Source organism: Pocillopora verrucosa, chromosome 10 (genome assembly GCF_036669915.1).
Source record: "Pocillopora verrucosa isolate sample1 chromosome 10, ASM3666991v2, whole genome shotgun sequence".
Classification (NCBI taxonomy): domain Eukaryota; kingdom Metazoa; phylum Cnidaria; class Anthozoa; order Scleractinia; family Pocilloporidae; genus Pocillopora; species Pocillopora verrucosa.
The window spans coordinates 12,634,387-12,655,192 of NC_089321.1; the positions used below are offsets into that span (position 1 = coordinate 12,634,387).

At 38.0% G+C, this 20,806-nt stretch overlaps 1 protein-coding gene across 3 annotated transcripts in view; it reads right to left on the minus strand.

Moving 5' to 3' along the window:
* Nucleotides 1-15,051: 15,051 nt before the first annotated feature.
* LOC136283834 (uncharacterized) overlaps nt 15,052-20,806 on the minus strand; it is an 85,155-nt gene continuing 79,400 nt past the window's right edge. For 2 of the 3 annotated variants that reach the window (XM_066173183.1, XM_066173181.1), the window contains 5 exons: nt 18,371-20,544; nt 18,190-18,259; nt 17,686-17,940; nt 17,344-17,421; nt 15,052-16,969 (listed from right to left, as the gene is read on the minus strand). In XM_066173183.1, coding sequence (XP_066029280.1) covers nt 16,776-16,969; nt 17,344-17,421; nt 17,686-17,940; nt 18,190-18,259; nt 18,371-20,544 — 2,771 coding nt within the window. In that variant the 3' untranslated portion in view covers nt 15,052-16,775. The remainder of the gene's footprint in view (nt 16,970-17,343; nt 17,422-17,685; nt 17,941-18,189; nt 18,260-18,370; nt 20,545-20,806) is intronic. The other variant, XM_066173182.1, reaches the window with a different exon arrangement.

Below are 20,806 nucleotides of genomic sequence, written 5' to 3' on the forward strand. Positions count from 1 at the left end.
CGCCTAAAATGTCTGACATGCGCGCTTAAGGGTGAGCTCTCAAAGATCTCTGGAATTAACCAATGTGTAACCAGGCCAGGAAACTATTACCAGGCTTTCTTCCACTGGCGGGAAAAAGTTACATGGAACAAATATACTTACCTCGGTTTCCTCTGTGGACATTTTTATAAGGTTCTTGAATCTTGTTCTTTCTTTTAAATCCGGAAAATAAAAGCGACATTTACTGACATTCAAACAAATTGTAACCAAATCACTGCAGTCAAGATAATCAGCTACAAAAGGTGCAAGAGAAAATTGGTGAATTTAATCAGGAGCACATGGGCCGTAACTCCGCCGCTTTTGCAAATACGATTGCAGTATGTCTACTCAAGTACAAGGAAATCGAGGGAAGTGAACAATATTGACCAATAAGAGGCTTACAACTGCAATTATATCAATTTTTATTGGAAAACCTAGCGTTGCTGTGTGTCATTTTCAATTTCCGGCAATTATATTTTGAAAGGACTATTCAACAATGCTGGTTGACCACCTAATTAGTGTATTTAATGAGTTAGCCTTGCACATGGTGTCAGCGTAAAGTGCTTCCTTGGATTAAGATCATCGTATAGTGGATTTCCCTAAATTTAAAGGGGCACATCGGACCTGCGAAGCAAATCTTTGAGTAGGTGGGGCTAGAAACGAACCCGTAAACTTCAGCCAACAAGGGAAAGGACGGTGTCGAGTGAGGCATACCAGGAAAGTTTGGATTTGTCTCCTTGGAAATGTGCAGAAGTATGAAAATATACGTATGTTGATATTTGGGTCGATTTCTAGGTCGAGCTTTGTTTACAAGAGAACTGTAATAAATAGAAACCAGACAAGTTTGTGATTTATTGTTCAAAATTAAATCTTAAATGATTAGTCATTAACGCTTTTAATTCGTTGAGTTCTCGCAAAGGCGAGGGCAGGATAAAAATCGTGAAAAATCGTAAGCAAATCAACGAAAAGAAGAGGAGGGTAAAGTTTGCCGAGAGTGTCAGGTCTGAAGACAAATAGGACGAACTCGCCAAATATTTCAAGTCTTATACTGATCGCTGGAGACTTAGCAATTTTCCATAAAAACTCGCGGCTCTTGCGCAAAGAACAGTCTATTGTTTTTAAAGTCGCCAGATAGTCTTGTGATTGTTGCTCAGTCAATTTCGATTGCTGTGACCCTGTTCCCCCCTAGGGTTTGACCCTTAAAATGAACCTATTACAAATATAATTAATGGGCTCCTGCCCTTCAGTACTAATGAACCTGGTACCTTAGTTAAACATTAACAATATAGCAAAGTTTGGAACATAAATTTTTTTTATTTGGGGCAAATAGATTTATTTTAATTCCTCAAAGTAGCGAGAAATACATTAATATGACATCATACCTTCAGCGAGTGAACTCGACAATCAACTGAACAATTTTGTTGGGAAGAGCCTCCTATGCTGGTCTCAGTGAGGAGTTCAGATCGAATAAAGAGTTCTAACTCTTCTACACGGTCTTTACAGTAATCACCGGTTTAATATAATTACTCATTAAAATACCTTTTCTACAAGACAATTGTTAAACCGTCTGATACATTTTTCACCTAGATTCCTTTCAACTTTCCAAATGAGTTTTACTTCAGAAAGATGGGATGCCTATGCAAGTTAATTCCACGGCCACTTAATTATTTTTGGGTCAAACAGAACCCGATATATTAATTTTTTCAGAGAAATAGCCAACAGTAGACAGCTTTGTTTGTTAATAATTACCTAGCGTCCTTGAACACAACAGCTGTCGTGGAAGGGAAAGGGAGCAATCTGCTTACACTAGCATAGCCAGCAATAAGAATTAGCTAAAATTCAGGGGAAACGGAATTATGGGAATTTTTTTTTCGGAATCAGTGCGAGGTCGACAGACCCGATTTTGGAATTGGGATCTGATTTGCCGGAAACTTATTCCCTCGGCCAAATCTCCTAACAACCACCTGTCAAATGAGGCTTTTTCGGCCTCTCTGAAGTTTGTCTCGTGGTATGCAATTGTTTTTTTCCGATGGAGAAACGGCGCAATCGAAATTTACCATCCATCACTGAAGGAAAATACTTTTTGTGACACCGATAAAAGCTTTTGTCTTTTAATAAGATTTTTAGCGTAAAAGCTGTGAGCTGAGCAGAAAGAATATAAGTTGTTGTATTTGAATAGAGCTGATGTACGTATGGATTTTTTGATTGATTGATTTATTCGTTAAATGGAAACCTTGTTTGACTTACTCGAGTTGCAAATTATACAGAGCTGATAATGTTGAATGTTCTGGATCGAAATGGCTCTGCCCTTTGAGGCCAAAAACGGTCCAATAAGAAGCCCTGGGGCCGATCGTGCAAAATTGCACGATTACTTTGACCTTTTCGGAAATTCTTGGATTACATCCGATCGCTCTGAAATTTCGGCTGTAGCATGTAAACATTCTAAGCCAATCACATGGTGAGTTTTAGCTCCGAACTATCAAACATGATCTCGGGAGCCAGATCCGAAAATTATTTGCGTACGATTTCAGTCTGCGATAATGGCGTCCGATGCGAAACGCTAGAGATACAGCGTAGCTAAGGCTTTAGAGGTGATTTTTGACGATGGAAGTGAGCATGGTGGTATCTCTAGTGGTGAGGAATCCGAATTAGATAGAAAACTGGAAAATCCTAGCGAAGAATCGAGGTAAGTAGTCTGTAAACATTCTTGCGATATTTAAATGCGTGACGCATGTGGTGTTGAAACATTTACTTTTACTTTTCGCGCACGAATCCTTGTTTTTTGCCAATTGCGCCGTCGTAGCCCGCTCTTGGAATACAACAGCACGTTTGTTTTTGCCATACGTGATTGTTTAAGGGAAAATCTAAATATATGACAAAGCACTTGACGTATGTTCCCTCGGGAAACTAGTTAGTTTTGTTTTTTCTCGAGTCCTGATGTTTCCAAAATGTCTGGATAGAAGCAGATAAAACATGTTTCCACAGTTCTTGCGTCGTCTTTAGTTCTTCAGTTCATTTAATTTAATATAACTTAATTTAATTTAGATTTTACTGAATCTAATTCATAATTTCATTTAATTTAAAACTTTCCTTGTAAATGCATACATTGTTCTGTTAATTACTATTGTTTGTTTTGTCCAATCAGCATTTTGTTACACACTTTAAATTCAACTTTGTACTTTGTATTATTCAGAACTGAAGATGACAGAAGAACTGTGGAAACATGTTTTTAAAAAGTGTCGTTCATTTTCTTGAATTCCCAATGTTTCCCGAGACGAGGAAAATAAAACTAGCTATTTCCATCGAGACCACACAATAAGTGTATAATGTATGCATGGTTATAGGCGACGCGTTTCTTAAAAGGCCTGAAAGCTACTTCAGAGATGACCTGGCAAAAGAAAATAGCAGCTTCGAATCCAGCTTTTCTTATGAGAGAATCTTAAGGGGTAGGCATGACTGTTGACAAGATAATTTGTTCCAACAGTTGACGGTTTAAATTGTGCAGGGGGAGGGGGACATATTACGGTCGAAATTTTATTTCATGAAAGACAGTTTATCACGAAGAACTAATCCTGCAAAATTTAATAGTTAAGCACTAAAACTGTAATCACCTCCCCTTCCTTTCAAAACAAAGTAGATCTATTCTTTACCTTGCTTGTTTACTATGCTCAGACCACAGCTACCACAGGCGCAATCTCCATCGGCTCCTGCTATCATATGGCCAATATTTTTCTTTATACAGCTGCTAGATGTTTTGATTGGGGATTTTAAAGTTCGATCACTGAGCTTCAGGGAACTGATTCAAGGGCTGTCCTATTAATTAGCTACAACGAAACGTTTTGCCGGTTAAATGCATTAGCTAGCAAATTTATTTCGACAACTCAAAGTTTTCAGTGCTTCTCTCTGAGTTCAACATTTTAGATTAAATTCTTAAAATGTTTTGAAAAATGTATCTTATTGCTTGAAAAGCGGCTACTGAACTGATCATTCAAATGACTTTCCAGTTGATCTGGATCAAATGTTTTGATTGCTTATAATATTTCTTCTCCTTTTTAAGATACAGATACTGACAAAAGCTCATACAAAATCACGGTCGGGTTGTCGGTGTCGGGATGCTTGGTTTTCATCGCCATCATCACATGTGTGTGTTGGTTTTGCTGTAGGGGATGAACCCAGGCCTCGAAAATCAATGCAGATCTATCCAAAGTTGCCTTTTTGACCTTTTACATAGCATACTTAGAGTTAAGCTGAAAACGCTACATACGAGATGAATTAAGTCAAATGTTTGTAGAGCTTCTTTAATTAAAATTGTGTAAGGACAAGCCTTTGCCTAACTACTTATTTAAAAGGAAAAGTGAAAAAATGGGCGAGCGAAACATGGTGTAAGCGATAGCCTATTACAAGCTATACAAAGACTAGAACCAGGATTCTAGCCATAAATCGATTTATGCTCGAACTAGTTAATCAGTTAAGGGAATATGCTTATTTTCCTACCCTTTGCCGCGTTCAAATTTCTAATGGATGGAGCCTTTAGTCAACACTCCATAGACGAAGATTTTCACGTCTTTTACCATGAGTTATAAAACCCATAGCTTTCTTTCTCTTCAAAATATATTTTTCGTGAACAAATCAAAAATTAAATATTGCTACCAAAGAAAAGGGGATCGCCGAGCTCGTTCACGAGCAAATGACAAATCATCTGAGCGCGAGTTCAGGCCCTAATAGCAGCCGCCATTTTGTTAAGGAGCGTGCAACCCGTGCGCAAAGCGTCGTGCGCAGTAGGGATACGCAATCCACAAGACTTTGAATTAAACAAGTTTATTGAATCTCCAAAAACTCCATCGACTTTGATGCACAAATTTAAAGTATCAAAACTTAAAAACAGAAAATCATAACCTTAATTTTCCATATATATGTTGTTTGACCGCGGTGTACTCTGAATGAAATGTTATCAATGATAAAACCCGAGTGCAACGTCAATATCATGCTAATCTGGTTAGAGTTCTCACTCGAATCATGGCACTAGTCATCAAGAGGTTTTTAAGTATCTTTGCATTGAAATTACCTTTTAGGCTGTTTTCCGCCCTAAGTTCCAAACCATATCCTCTCTGTGTCATTTTTAACAATGAAAAATTGCATACATCACGAATTAATTAACGTGATCTTCTTTTGGACTCAGTAAATACAAGTTATGCTGACAAAGAAACGACGAGAGATGTGTTTTGTTTCAAAACTGATTGACCTGCACTGGTTTTTCTCTTGAATGGTGCTCACATACCTCTGAACCGAAAATGCGTCAGAGGAGACCATCCCAGTATTTATCCAACTTTGAAAGTGCGTTAGGAGTGTGCTGTAAATTCACAGTGTTCAGTAAGCCGACACAAGGCTAGTGAAGAGTTTTTTTGTGCTCGTCCTTCAATTTTTTCTCATTTATACTGTTACAAAATGATTTCGAGAGCAATTTTTATTCAACCAGCAGGAGTACATTTGGCAACGATTATAACCGAAAAAAAACGTAGAAGTCAGAGGGCTCTCGAGAGCTTTTTTCAACTTTTGAGCCAAATTTCAACTTTATGCCATAGGGAATGTTGAAATTTCCGCAATAATTGCATCATTGATGATATTTACTGAATAAACGATTAAGATTCTTATCTTAGTCTGTCTGCTATTCCTTGAATGCTAAATCTTTTTAAGGCCAAAGAAACGTCATGAAGAAATCACACTTCTTTGGAAGACAGGAGACACTCCATTTCTCGTTGTTTCTGTGGTTCATGGCCATGTTCTCTGAGCCATACTGTAGTGTTGTAAATGTGGGGGGAGGGGGGAGGGGAAGTGGAAGCTTGAGTATATAAAAAGCAGGTTAATATCTTTTTTACCTGTGCGGAAATTATTTCTTCAGCGTCCTGCGCATTTTTAATCAAAATATCGATAAGACTACCGGCCAAAGTTTCATACTTCGAAACAGCAAAGAATCTATAGAGAATTTTTTAATTTCACATCAAATGTCGTCATCAAAGGAAATTCTATTTCGTAACCACTGATTAAAAGCCGCAATGTTTCTTTTTTGTTTTGAAGGCGAGCTTAGCTATTTTAAGTTACCTAGTCAGAGACCGTTATATTTCTTCGATCATTCGTTACATAGTTTGAGGGGAGAGAAACTCCAGTTCACGCAATCGAATTTCATGCAATGCAAGTTAGACCAAAAAAATATGATGTTTTCCACTGGACTTGGTTTGGTAGAGTTATTACAAACCATCATTGTCATGGTTCGACAGCAAGAACAACATACTTTTACTCTCAATTTTTGCGAAACATCGGATCTCATTGGGTGGACAGTAACATGTATGACTCATTATAATGCATAGATAGTTTTAACAAGAGCTGAGCATCGCAGGACAAATTCATCTTAATAACCATGACAACATTTTTCAGACATTTCACGGAAGAAGTTGACAGTCATGTCAACGACTAGCCTCTGTCCCTGATGCAAACAACAAAATCATTGCTGACTGCACTGAGTAGTGCTTTATTTGAAATAAACCGCTGCCTATATGCGTACTTTTTGATATCGCCCGAAGGTTCTTGAAGATAGAAACGTCGTTTTTTGGTTTTCTTTCCCTTCTAGGAAAGTTTGAACGTCACGGTCTCTAAGCGATACGGGTTTTTCAGCGTTTTAACAGCCATAATCAGAAAAATTCCGACAAATGACCTTGGATTGAAAATGGTGTGTGTGTTGCGTCATCAGTTGTTCTGTGACGAAAACTGGTCTGTATTCCTGATACTCCCCAAGGGGTTGTGCAAGCGCTCCACTTAAACAAGAGACTAAGTACGCACGGAATTAACAACTCAGTCTCGGCGGCAATCATTTGTCTCAAAAAATGTATGCAACGAAACCTTCTAAAGACGAAGCTCAAATTCTAATTGCTCAGTTGTTAACAACTCTGCGTGTTAGATTCATTAGGATGTAATAGAAGTCTTGTTGACATTTTGAGACGCGCATGTTCGTCAGCTGGTTAGCATTTGATTTGCTGGGCGCTTGAAAGTAATACCATTTCCTAGTTGTACGAGACAAACTCATCGCGTTACTGGAGGGTTCGTTTGGAGCAGTCGTTCTACTTACCCAGATCTCAATTTCATTCTGCTTTTTCTAGTAGAAAACATCAAGAAGGTCTATGATAAGTGATCCTTTTCTTTTCATCTGGATCAAGTTTGGGATAGGTCTTACTATCAAGAGCAGGTCTGGCCGACCGACTGAGAGACCCTTTGTTTCATGTATGGACACGGAATTACATTGCCAGCCTCTTCCTAGAAAAGGTAAGAAATGTATGAAGTATGTTAAGAAATGTCTTTGCTAAGGGACTGATGAAATGTCTCCAACTAAAGCGTGGAATCTAGCTAAAAATCGATGTAATGAGTAAATATATTCGTTGACACGGGAAAACAGCTTTCGTTTGAAATATACATCGCTTGAATAAATAAATGTGGCGAGGTTCAAAATTCTGTTTGTGATGTTGCTGACTGTTATTCAGAAAACAAATATCGCATAGTAGTATTCCAGAGTTAATTCAATTGGGCAGTTAAAATCGTTAAGATCTATATCATTACCTGTAATGGGAAAGTTCCGTTTCTGTAATACTGTACATTATCATCTAATTGAAACTTATTTTCATATCTCGTTCTATCCTCGGTTGAGTTTTGTGCACTTTCAGATTTCAGAGATCGAATAAAGGTTGAATTCTGATTTCTTAGTCCATATTCCCACCTCCTCCTCAATCTGTTCATAACGCCGGACACAGAAAATTGACTGAGAACAGCGTTTGCATTCATAGACGCAACATGCCCTTTGACTAGTTTCCTTTTCGGTAAATTCCAAAACAGTTACTCTCAGAACATGGAACAAAACTCGAAATGTTTGATTTTGAACAAAAGTATTATTATACATCTTCTATATAAACCGTTGAAAACAAGTATTATTCAAAGCTTTTCGTGGCCATTTTGTTACCTGAGGCATATTTTGTCAAAGCTTCATTGTTATTTGATAACAATGATAATATCAAATTGACATATTGAGTTGAAGTCTAACGAATATTTAACTCTTGTTTAACCAAGAGGGATTTAATTATCCATCTAAACTGTATTTAAAGTATATATTTGCGTTTTTTTTACCTTTCTTACTAATCCGCTGCAAAAGATTAAGCAAGTTCACGTTATGCAAAAGAGCGAACGACTTCATTAACAACAGAGAACACAACTCAGTAAACAGAAACCACAACACAATAACATTTTTGATCAAAGTTCTAGAGCCTGGTTACACATAGAAGGTCATGGAATTTTTTCAATTTTTAATAACCCTTTCTTTGGTCAATTCAAAGTGAGACCTAAAGTTTGCAATTTGAATATCATCATGTTCACTTCTCCGTTATCGATAGAAAAACGAAATCCGTTTTGTGAACACAATCCAACCGTATGTGACAGCGTTTATTCTTCATGTCTCGCCAATGGATTACAGTGACAACTTCTATTCCGTGATAGACATCCGTTGTTCAGTTCTGAGAAAGGAAGATTTCGTTTCTTAGAAGCTAAAACGGGGCTTGTATTTGTCTTATCAAAATATTCCATAAAATATTCGCGGACTTTACAGTTTGCATGCGGTGTTCTATCGAGATGTTGTGAACGAGGGTATGATAAGCAGTTGCAAAATCAAACCTAAGAGATTTTCACTTAGAGGAAAGAAAAGAAACTCTAAAGTCTACAAGTGATTCATCATCCACAGTGACGAAACAATTAAAATCGCACAAGATTACACGGTCTAAGAAGCAAATCTGTTCTAAGCATTTATTGGATGCTGAGCTTTGATATCGAAGTTTTAAGTTGGTTTCTGTTTTTTTGTTGCTCTTTAATTGGTTTTCAGATGTTCAACTCTGAATATGGGATAGGCATCGAAGGGAAAATTTCCGGTTTCTTAAGCGAAGCTCAGGAAATGGCCAATTGTTAAATTATAATACTCCGCACGGTACTTCTTTAATTGAATAAAAATCTACATTGAATCTTTAATCTCCCTAATAGATTAGATTGGAGCGTAAGAGGTGAGCCGCAGAAAAGACAACTTTTTGCAATCCAATTCTATGGCACATTCAAGCGGAGGTTTGATTGGGGGAAGTTTCACCGGTGGATTTTTTGTACTCTGCTTGCTGATGTACATAATTTTCAGATTTTTAAGATCGGATACAAGAACTCATCCGGGTAATTACTCCGAGATCGTTATCCGCGTTGAAGGTGGAGTCTCTTCACAACAAAATGGAGCTAGTGCCAACGAACTTCCTCCTCCATATTCAGCATTTTCTGAGCCCTGCTCTATTGAGCCGGTTTGTTTTTCTACTGGAAAGAAATGAGTTGTATTCACAAATTATTTATGTGATGAAGTTTTTTGGCATATTATCATATCAATGTCATTCCTTGTTGCTTTTCAGAATTTTGTAGAGCTCTGTAATGCGATCAGCTAAATAAATCTTCATTACGATCTGATTATGTTCATGTGTTGTCATTATTTAACAGCCACCATAACAGACATTTTTTTTCCCTATCTTTGGCCAAGTACGGTTTCGTTATCTGCTAAATACAAATCACGAGAAGTGCATTAAGGGATACATGTCTTCTGCTCTGGCGCTTTAAGTGACTGAAATCATCGTTCCAAATTCCAATTTGAAGTGAGATACCGTAATTGGTCTTTAAATCTTCTCTTGTTTTAGCTCACCACCCTTTCCCAGAGATATTTCCGGAAATGCTTGCAAATCGTTTTGGTCTGTTGCAAGCCAACACATCAACATTTTTTTCTTAATTGTATCAAATCTTAATCTGCTCTCCCTCAGATCAGATTGAAGCGTCATAGGTAAGCTGAGAAAACAAATATTAGGAGTCCAATTTCCTTTATAAACTCGAGTGGAGGTGCGATCGGGGGAGGTTGCGTGCACTAGTGAATCACCAATATAGTGAGACTGGCAGGGCCTTCAACACAAGAAAGAAAGAACGCCTCACTGTGAAAACCGCGGCAAAAGGCTCAACAATTGCCAATCACGTCTGGGCCAATAGTCACGCAATAGACTTTGATAATGCATCTATTATTGACAAAGGCGGTATCAGAACAAGAAAAATACTAGAAGCGTGGCATTCCAAGTTAACTCCCAATGCGGACAACAATTCCTGTCCTTTGCCCGGACAATACAACATTCTTTTTAACAAATATTCTTAGTTATCAGCATTTTTAATTTTTACTTTGTACTTCACACCTAGTATTTTTTACCTTTTTATCATTTTACCCGTTGAAGGCTGTAGCGCAAACAGCCGAAAGCTCGTATTTTTAAAAGTTTTAGCCAGAGATCGTTTTTTAAATTTCATAAGATGTTTTATCCTGGCTGCGGCCCCTCTATCTTTTCATGCATGATTATTGGCTGTTCAGGGGAGCGGGGGGAGGGGGGAGGAGGTGGGGTTTAAGCAAAATTTTCAATACGCTGCCTTGGCGTCTGGATAATATTTTTTAATTAAAAAAACGTGTAATTGATCATGATTTCTTGTTTGATATATTTTACGCTTCTCTGGATGATAATTCTGGTGACTGTCACTCAAGCCCACTTGCAGCCAATGCCAACTTTTTCCTGCTCCAAGTGAAACAGTTCCTATGGGAGAATTTCACCTTCATCGAATGCGCATTACAGCAAGGACAATCGAATCACGGAAATTGTTACTGGCACCAGGAAAAGAAGCGGCTTTTGCCTTTTTTTGGTCTGCCGAGACCCAGGGAAAGTAGGAAAGTACGAAGGTGAATAAAATCAATCACAGGAGTGTAGCAGTATCGAGGCGGCCTCGATTCAAATCATTCTTTGAAATGATATCTTTAATAACGTTTAGCGCCGGAGCACGTAGAGTTTGACGTAAATTGTATCGAATGTGTTCATTACGATCTAGCTGTTTGACGAGAGTTGAATTTGGGCCGTCCCGAAGCAGTTTGTTTTATGGTTTTAAAATTTATCCTCCCTCCCTACCCCGGTTTCGTAAGCATGTATAGGGAATTTGTGAACAGATTATATCACTATTCTTCCGTTCTTCTGTGTACCTTTGCTAGAATAAGTAAATATATCTTAGAAAGGGAGTTGATTATTTTTTTTTACTTCCGTGTTTCGACTCCGAAGGGAAGTCACGCAAACATAAACAAAAGCAGACCAAAGTAAAGTAATTTACTTGCAGTAACGTAAGAAAATGCTCTACATTCAGAGAATGATAATTTTTTGATAAACGTTGTAATTGTATTGACAAAGGATTTCAGCCGCGTTCTTTATCTGCATTATTCTTTTTTAGCTTATTATTCAATAAAAACAATTATGAGTATGATAATAATAGAACTGATAATTACAATGATACTAATAATGATAATCATTGTATTTTACTGAAATGTGATTGGCGTGTTAGCTGCTTTATTTTCACAAATCATTCTGTACAGTTGTAATAAGACAGATAAATTTAGGCCAAACATCTCCCGTTGAGACAATGTCGAGAGAAAAAAATTCCTCCATTATGGAAACTACCCATTTTTTTTTTCAGGATAAGTGGTTGTTGCTATGGTTATTGGGATCAACTCTGTAATTGTTTAGTGAGGTTTTGATGCGCACTTGCTCAGATACTGACAGTGATCCGAAAAATGTATTTGTTTTTTCGGAAGTTGTAACGGTTATGATTAGTTGGCAATAGAACTTCGTGTCTTCTTATTCTGTCTGTAATCACACACGTGATTGACAAATTGGACTTCCGCTTCACGGTTGTCAGATTTTGTTCTCACTCGTATGGTTAAAGACCGGATTGCACTTCACTCAGTCCTATTACCATTACTTATCATCAAGAGAAAATAATAGGACCATTATTTTCTCTTGTAATAATGAAATAATTGTGTCTTTCTCTGTCTCCTACTTGTCCTTCCCCATTAGATGGGTATGAAGTAGAAGAACAGAGTCACCAATTTCCAGAACCACGTCCAATGACCAATTCAAGCGGGCTTGTAGTCGGGGGATCCTATTCCGGAGCTGGAGTCATTTATTGTATTTTGCTGTACTCCATCTATTGGCAGCTGAAGCATGACTGGAAGGACAACAGAAACAGGGTAGATATTATGATTATTCACGCAAGCCAGGCGCCTGGCGAGGCCTGCACAGCATGGGTCTAAGAGCACTCAGCCTACTCCACTTGATACCATATTTACCTCAATTAATCCTGCTTAGCTTGGCTAGAAACATTAACCTAAAATCAACGTATTCATTTATTTTGCATTTAGAAGCTACTCAACTACTGCCAAATAAAAAAAATATTTTGGTGCTCTCTTGTTGCTTGGATTTGTATTCACGAAACACTGGACAAAGTTATGTTTGAAAGACATTCATATAAAGGGTTACTTTTTAAATGTACTTTTTGATCGAAGGTTTGCTTTTGAAGAACTAGTTCTCAGGGCTCCTGAGCTAATTTTATCACATTGTCTCTAACAATGAATGCAAAGATCATCAAAACAGAGTTAATTAAGCCTTATTATCATATAAACTAAGGTGTTATACAAGGATTTCCAGCCCTGAGAAAAGCTGTAACATCACACGTGAAAAAAATACGATACTTTTTCACGTGTTTTTGATATAGCCAATCAGCTGTGACACGTCACTCCCCTTTCGCGCCACTTCGTCTCAATCCAAGGTCATTTTTCGGAATTTTTTCGGGTTATGGCTGCTAAACACTAAAAAATCCGTATCGCTAACGTAGTGCTAACGTATCGCTAATTGACGTTCAAACATAACTTATAGTGGGAAAAAACAAAAATATGAAAACAAAAACCGAAAGTTACGTATTCCGTGGCTTTGGTAATGGTATTTCTAGCGGCTGAGAACGAAAGTCGACAACTAAAAGATTTGCCACAAGTTGATTTTGGCAGTGTACCTGAGAGATTTCTTCTGTCGCTAAGGACCAATGCAATAACTGAAAACTTTTTCTGTTGAAAATTAAGCCCATTGCTTGGTTTTATAGTCATTCAAGGCATGTTTTGAGTGCGCACGTATTTGCGAATTTCATTTGGAGATTGTCGATCCTTTTATTTTCATTCTTTAATAAAGATCGATCTCGGTGCTTAAGACACTTCAAGCAATCTGTAGGCGAGAAGAAATCGATAAAAAACTTCATGTCGTTTGACTCAAGCTATGGTTCTTTGACCAATAGCACTCTGGCAATTACATAAGAAACCACCGACTAGACGCCTGCCTTTTTAAAAGAGCGATATCACTGAGCATTTTGTTTTCCGACCTGAATATGAAAGTTTTCACTTGTACAAAAAGAAAACGAAGTAAAGTGAAAACACGTCTTGATTCTAAAACATGAAAGCTATTTTTCCGATGTATACTCAGTCAGAAATCCTTGCAGCATGTTTCTCAGGTTAAGATAAGGATAGAGCTATTGATATTTGCTCTCATGCGAGAGCGCAAAATTTCTCGTCTGTAGAAGCCGAAGTTGTAGCACACTGGAACTTGTAATAATGTCAACCAACACGCAGCGTGTAACTTTAAAATCTCCTAAAATGAGCAGTGACGATGATAAACAATCAAATTATAGACTAATGAATGTTTTGTGCCGTACAAAAGCCATATTTGCTGATTTTAGCAAATCTCCAAAGTAATAAACGACATAAGAAAGAAACGCAACGCCACGAAAGTTTTTCATAGGTTTTGGCTTTCTTAATCAATCATCTTGTATGAAGAGCTAAAAAATGTAGGTTTATTTGGTCAAGTGACCAACTAGAGCCATAATTGCGTGACAGGTGTAGTTGAGAGAAACTTGTCACCGTCACAGATTTTAAAAGGCGTCCAAGACAAAAATACAGTAGCGCCCAAAGATTTTTTGATGATTTTCCGAGATGAAATGATGGATTATCAAGGGGAATTAAGATTAGTGTTGTAGCTTTCTGGCAAGGGGGAATATTGGATCTCAAAGTTGTCAAATATAATATGTGTGCAAACCCTCAGAGTAATTGGTTACATACCATTGCAGTGAGAGCTTCATACATTTTATTTTGAGGCAATTTCCTTAGTGAAAACCAAGAAAAACCGGGGGGTTGTCTATCTTCCCTTTAAAAAAACCAACCACATAATTTTAAAAAATTTATGTGTTCGTAAAATATCCGGATCAGAGCTTTTGAACTACGTCAGCGCTATCCTTAATACGAGTTGAAGTTTATTGGCAAGGAGTGAAGAATAATATAAACGCATGCCAGTGGTAATTTTTCTCTTTTTCGTGGTTGTTCATTTAGGTCACTTCAATTTAGTCGTGCAACTCTCCGTCGAATTGCAGTTCGCAGTTATTGCTATAAAGTTACAAAAACCAACCAGGTCCTGCATGTCATGCTTGGGCAGTCTGTTTCATTTTCTGCTTATTTAATCGTTCGTTTAATCGTTGAATTTACAGAGCAAGGATATTAGATCAAGGATAGTCTCAGCTTGAGGACCGGTAGGTGTCCAAACATTGAGAATAAATAGATTCAATAAATTAAAGTGAAAAAACTAACTATCTACATCAAGTTCAAGAAGGTTCAATTTAGGAAAAAGGGAAAGACAAAGTTAGCACTGGTAACAATTTACATCAAAGGGTAATTAAAGAAAACAATCAACTTGAATTTGGTTTATGACCAGCAATGACTAAACGCTGCGATAAAAGGTCAAGAGGGTCCTTAACTGACCTTGACACTGGGGGGGAGATGTGGAAGGTGGACTGGGGGTGATGGTGAATAGCTTCATTTGCCCTGTTCAGCTCATTGTGTTCTGTTTTTTTAATCAGAGACTCGTTTCGCTCATAATGTATTTCCTTATTCAGGAGTATGAATGGTTAACCACGGCTAAAAGGGAAATCTGAAGAAATGGAATAGGAAAAATGTATAACTACATCTTTCACTTTCTTCCAGCGAACTAAGATTTAATAATTTTCTCATTCAATCACATGTTAAGCTAAAACACACACGATTTTATTTTGGCTTAACATTGGTATACAAGGTATACATATGAGTCAAGTTACACTCAAAACTAATTTATGCATAACCGATGATCGAATCATTATTTTTTCATCACTGCACTTCACTTTCAAAACTTCTTTCCCTACCCAACGGTATAAATGGGTAACTGGAATCTGAAAGGATAATCTGATGTTCAACTGAGTGTACACGTGCTATTAACTACGAAATTAATCCTTTCTAACAGTGAATTAGTCAAGAAAATATGAAAACTGAATATCAATACAGAGACGTTACATGTACAAGAAAACCTTGTCACTTCATTCGAGCCCCGCGGTTCAAGAAAGGTCTTTGATGCTGAATGAGAAGGAAACACTTAATGCTTACGACTAGATTTCAAACGAGTCTTGCATGTTATTTACTTGAACTCTTCAGCGGAAGATCCCATCCCCTCCCTGCACCGTAGATCCCTGTTATTATGTTGTAACAATATCCCCATAAAATGAACATTTATTGTTCTTGTTCCTTAATAATTAATTGCACGAAACACTCAGAAAGAAAGAAGTGAATTGATTAACACCAAAACTATAGCCAATGAGACATAAAAGTAATGCAAAACTGTATTATTTCGGTATGTCCTCACCATGTTAAAATTTGTTGTTCGCTAGAAATGACAAATTAGATTTACTGGTGCATTTAAAAATTTCATAAAACTGGCCAGAAAACAAAAATATACTTTTTTGATACTGGACTGAAGGCCATGACTCCATGTGTGCATGACTGTCTCATGCTATTTACCATGCCCTAACCAAGGCTACTGCTGTTAGTGGAGATAAATTAACCCGGCTTAGTCCTTCGCCGTAGTTCTTCCGTTTCAAATACAGTAATTGCGATAAATCAAACCATACTGGCTTCATGTTTATAAAAGTATACCGCACACTTTCTATCGGTTAATCAGCGTAATAGCCCTGACGGGATTTGGAAGAATTAAAAAAAAAATTGTATATCACGATCGGAAGGCGCATGATTATAACAACCTATTTGTATTTGAATGATAACTACTCAGGCTTAGGCTTTAGAATTTGTTTAAAAATGTAATTGCACTCCGTTTTTGCTTTTTATGTAAGTTTTGACACACTTTTTATTACACCGCTTATAAGCTACTTTTCCGATGAATCAATGTACAAAACCCCTTTGTATATTGAGTAAAAAAAGAATTCCTACCCTCTAACTGCAGAAAAATACCCTGGATTACCACTTTTTTCCCCCACACTATTCTAACCAACCCCTCTACGGAAATACTAAATGAAGGCACGAAAAACCAACAAACAAATAAAAAACAAACTGGAGCTCTGCTTTTAGGCTTGATTAGATCTCTGTACTATTTTTTGCAATGTAACAAACGTTTTATATGGAGATTAATAGAAATAATTATTCAAATATTAAAAAAAACTAAAACTAAATAAAGCCTGTCATCTGACCGCTAGATGAATGAAGGCTTAATTTCAAATGCGATCTATGATTTCTTTTCTTTTTACTTTATAAAAAGGCAATTGCAAGTGACTATAAAACTGCTAAAATGGTGTTTAAAACAGGTTGAGGCTCTAACACCTCGATTAAAATTTCAGTAATTACATTGTTCCATGTATGTTTTGCTAATACGTCGTCGGTCACTACCTTGTTTTTCGCTTCTACTTCTTGCTGTGTGGCTCATCTTTGTCCGCTGTTCATATTCTAATTACATTAGATCAGCAATAGCTGGTAACTCGCAGTCGACCAATGCGTCATAGATTTCTCCAATACTCAGGTGGCGATGGTTTCCCACAGCGCCAAGGACAACGTCTGAGGGATTCACAACTCTATTGTCTAAAAAGCGAATCTCAATTTGGGAGAAACCCAGCTTTTCTGCCAACAGTTTCCACTCGTCTCCACCTTCGTAGAAAAACATATTATGCTCTCTCATAAATTTTGTTTCAATTGAAACACAGGTTTTGACCTTAAATCAAACTCTATTGTAGACCGCATGGTTAAATAGCATAAATTGCATTGCTAACATTTTCTTGGCGCCTGATATCCTCCAAATTTCGTCTAAATTATTTTCATCTCATCCTTTTGGTAAGGGTTTTGACGAAAGCTGTCGAAATTTAGCTCGCTATGAATTAATCTAGCTGGAATATGATCTGAAAACGCATCTGCTTTTTCGAGGGTCCTTTTCAGAGTCGAGAGACGACAACCTATGAGTTGAATCAAAGGTTAAAATTAGTTTATGAATAAATGGGTGTGCGGACGCCAACCTAATTCCTTACCCGAGAGGCTGAACGTCAAATCCTTGTATTGCTTATGTGGCATGCAACCAACTGACATATCCTCATTCAACAACGGTCCTGTAGAGACAAAAGAACAGGAAAGGGAGATAAATATAGCAGTATTTATTTTAGAAAACTTTAAACCAAAATGAAAAAATATATTAAAGCAGATCAAAAGGGCATCATCAACAAATACAGCTACACACTAAAATCAAGAACACCTCGATATTATTTTTTAATGTTGCATTGAGAGGATGCTTGTGTGAGTACTTCTTTATATCTTAATATTATATCTCTTATTCCCCCTCCTGCATGCGGAAAAAAAAAACCTTTTGAACTCACCAGTAGTACCAGCAGGTGTAATCTCTCGTAAGTGTCTCACCAAATCATCCCGTTTCTCAGATTTAGCTCTCAAGGCGAGGCCACGAATCACACTTTTCGTCTCTGGCTCTGGACTGATTAAAGATGCTGGTTCCAACTGCAGAGCTTCTTGAAACTGAATCACAATGTCCTTAACATCACTTCCTGAGTTGAGTGGAATGGACTGGATGGAGGTTTTGATACTATCGGGCAGCGCAAAATCTTTCCGTTTCTTTCCTTGAAAAGGATTTAGAACGAATTAAAATAACGAAAAACGAAATTAAATGAAATAAGAGAAAGTTAAGTAGACGGAATGTATTTTGCTGACACCCAAATATTTTGAGTTGGTTCAAAGTCTGTTCCAGGAGAAACAATGGTATTAATAAAATTGCTCCTAAAATTATACGAGAAGGGATCTTGTTAGCTCTTTCTTTAGGTACGACATTGTTATTATGATATAATGACATGAAAGATAGCTACCTTTACCTTCTATGGAAAATATGCCTTTCGCACCGAGGTAACCTCCATGACTTGTTGTGTGAAGAGCTTGCACCTGCTAAGAAAACAAATTAAATCCACTTTTAAACCAGTTTATAAAAATATCATTGAACCTAAAAAGTATTAGCGTCTCATCAAACTAAGGAAGAGGATGGGACTGACAACGTACCTGATTCGTGGGTATTCCAGCATCCTCCCCTTCTTCTGCGCCTGAGAACCAGCATTCAAACTGCTTGACCCGAATCCTGCGATCCCCGAGAAGGCTGCGTCCTTGTCTGTTACAATGTTGACGCTGTCTCAAATCAGATTCTGACAAGAAGTGTAGACACTCACATCCACGCACGTCATGATCGCGGCATTTTACCGACCCTGGTCGAGAACAGACTGGGCAGCAGACACACATATCATACTTCACGTTGTTGAGCCAGTGAAACTCTTTCCGCATGCATTCGAGGATAAACCGCAATTTCCAGTGAACAGCACGGGATATATCGGCTATTTTCTCGTCATTGTCTCCGCTGTAAACGGCGACTTCAATGGCCGTGGAATGGCACCAAAAAATAACGGAGATACCTTGGTCTGGAAGAATGTGAAACATGGCAAAATTATGAAACAACTCTGGGCTCACTTTGCTCTTCCATTCTTCACCACACCACTGGAGGAAGTGAAGGATAAGTCGGGAGAATAGACCAGGAGGCACTCGACCTGATGCAAATGTTACAAAAAGAGATGGAACGTTTACAGAGTCGAGAAGCTGTAGGACGTCATATGTTGGGGGTGACATCAACATTGACGGTACAAGGTACTGATTGCTATCTTTAGATGACAGCCAGGGGCAAATCAAGCTTAATCTCTCCATGATGGCAATGAGGCTCTTGTGACTTTCTTGGTTGTCGAGCAAGTCTCTCCAAGCATGGTCAATGAGCTTTTCATCCAAGATTCCGGTTTCTTCAAGTTGGATCCACAGGTCTTTGACAGGATGCTCCGTGTGTTTAAAACGCCTTACAGTGATTACGTTTTTGAGGACATCAACAAGCCACTGAGGATCTAATATCACCATCCTTTCCAACTCTGGAGAGCCACTAAAATGAATCACGATTCTCTGATCATGCAAAAAGTTCAACAAAGTGGAAAACTCGTCATCTTCTTGGATTTCACAGTCTTCAAATGCAATCCTCTTGGCTTCTTCAAGTGTTATCCACTTATCATGCTTTTTGCGAAGCTTGTTTTCATACCTCAACCACTTCACCGGAATTTCTTCTTTCGTCAGTTGCAGTTCCTTCGCGACAGCAAGTACCTCCTCTCTCAGTCGCTTAACTTCAATACATTCTTCTTCACTCCCAGACTTTGTATTATCAACGACGAAAACATCTTTGTACAGATGTTCCTTGTACGTCTTGGTTTGCAAAAAGCCATACATTGTTAGAGCAAGGTCTCTGGCGTTAGATCCACCAAACGGCACGTCAGCATGGGTGCATACCAGGAATACTGGGGGAAGCCTCCGTGGCACAACATTCGGAGCGGTCTCTTGAGAGCTTAGAACATCTGGACTTACCAAGGAATAAATTGATGACATCCAAAAGTCCAGATAATCAAGATTTGTTTTACTGCATTCAATGTCCACTTTGTCCCCGAAAAGTCCTGTTTTGACAGGCGGGATGGCATTCTCGTCTGGATCACGACTCAAGTCAGACACCAATATGTAGATAGCTTTCTCCGTAAGGAAAATTGGATGGGTTTCGTAGTACACTGACTGTCCACCAAAATCCCACAGAACTGAGTAGATGTTATCTTCGTGGTTTGTATTTTCCTCCTCTTCAAGCATTTTTTCAACCAGCCTGGCTACTTCCTCGGGCAATTTTCCGTGTAAAGATTCGATATTTCTTGAGGGCTTAATTGAGCCATAACGAGAAATGGTTGTGCTTGATCCATCCGGAGGCTCTGACTCGGACTCTGAATCTGACTCTGAGTCAGAATCTGAATTTTGCCGAAACCCCGCTAAAATTTCCCTTTGTTTCCTTAAAAATTCACTCATCACTTTCGCTGCTGCAAGGTGTTCAAACTGATCTTCTGGCTCAAATTCTACTTCTTCCTTCACTTTTCCGCTCTTCCAAATCTCTGTTGATACTTTAAAGTACAAAGAGTCAGTGTCTATTCCGACTGTGCTTTCCTCTTTTTCATTGAAATCTTCTCCTTTTAAGGACTTTTTGAGACTAGTTTTTCCTGTCCGCTCCTGTCCGATCAACATTATTGGTATTCTCTTGATGCAGGCCTTTCCCCCCGTTAAGGCTTTGTTATATGCCTGAACAGCTTCAGGACCTCGAGCATAAATTTCCGAAGGGACTGAAGATATAATTTTAAAATCATGCGTTAGCGGGTATAATAACCTGTGGCTGTTTCATGCAAGTTAAAGAGGGGTAGGTTGTCTTTAAAATATAATGCCACTCTCTCTTCTGGTGTTGTTAGCTCTCAGTCTTCAGAGAGTCATGTAATGAGATATTTCATTACTTGGAAATATTAAAAAATGGTTATTAGTGCAACATAGTGATACATATGAGTTAATGACCAAGCGTTCACTTCATATTGACTACGGGCGCTACCAGTA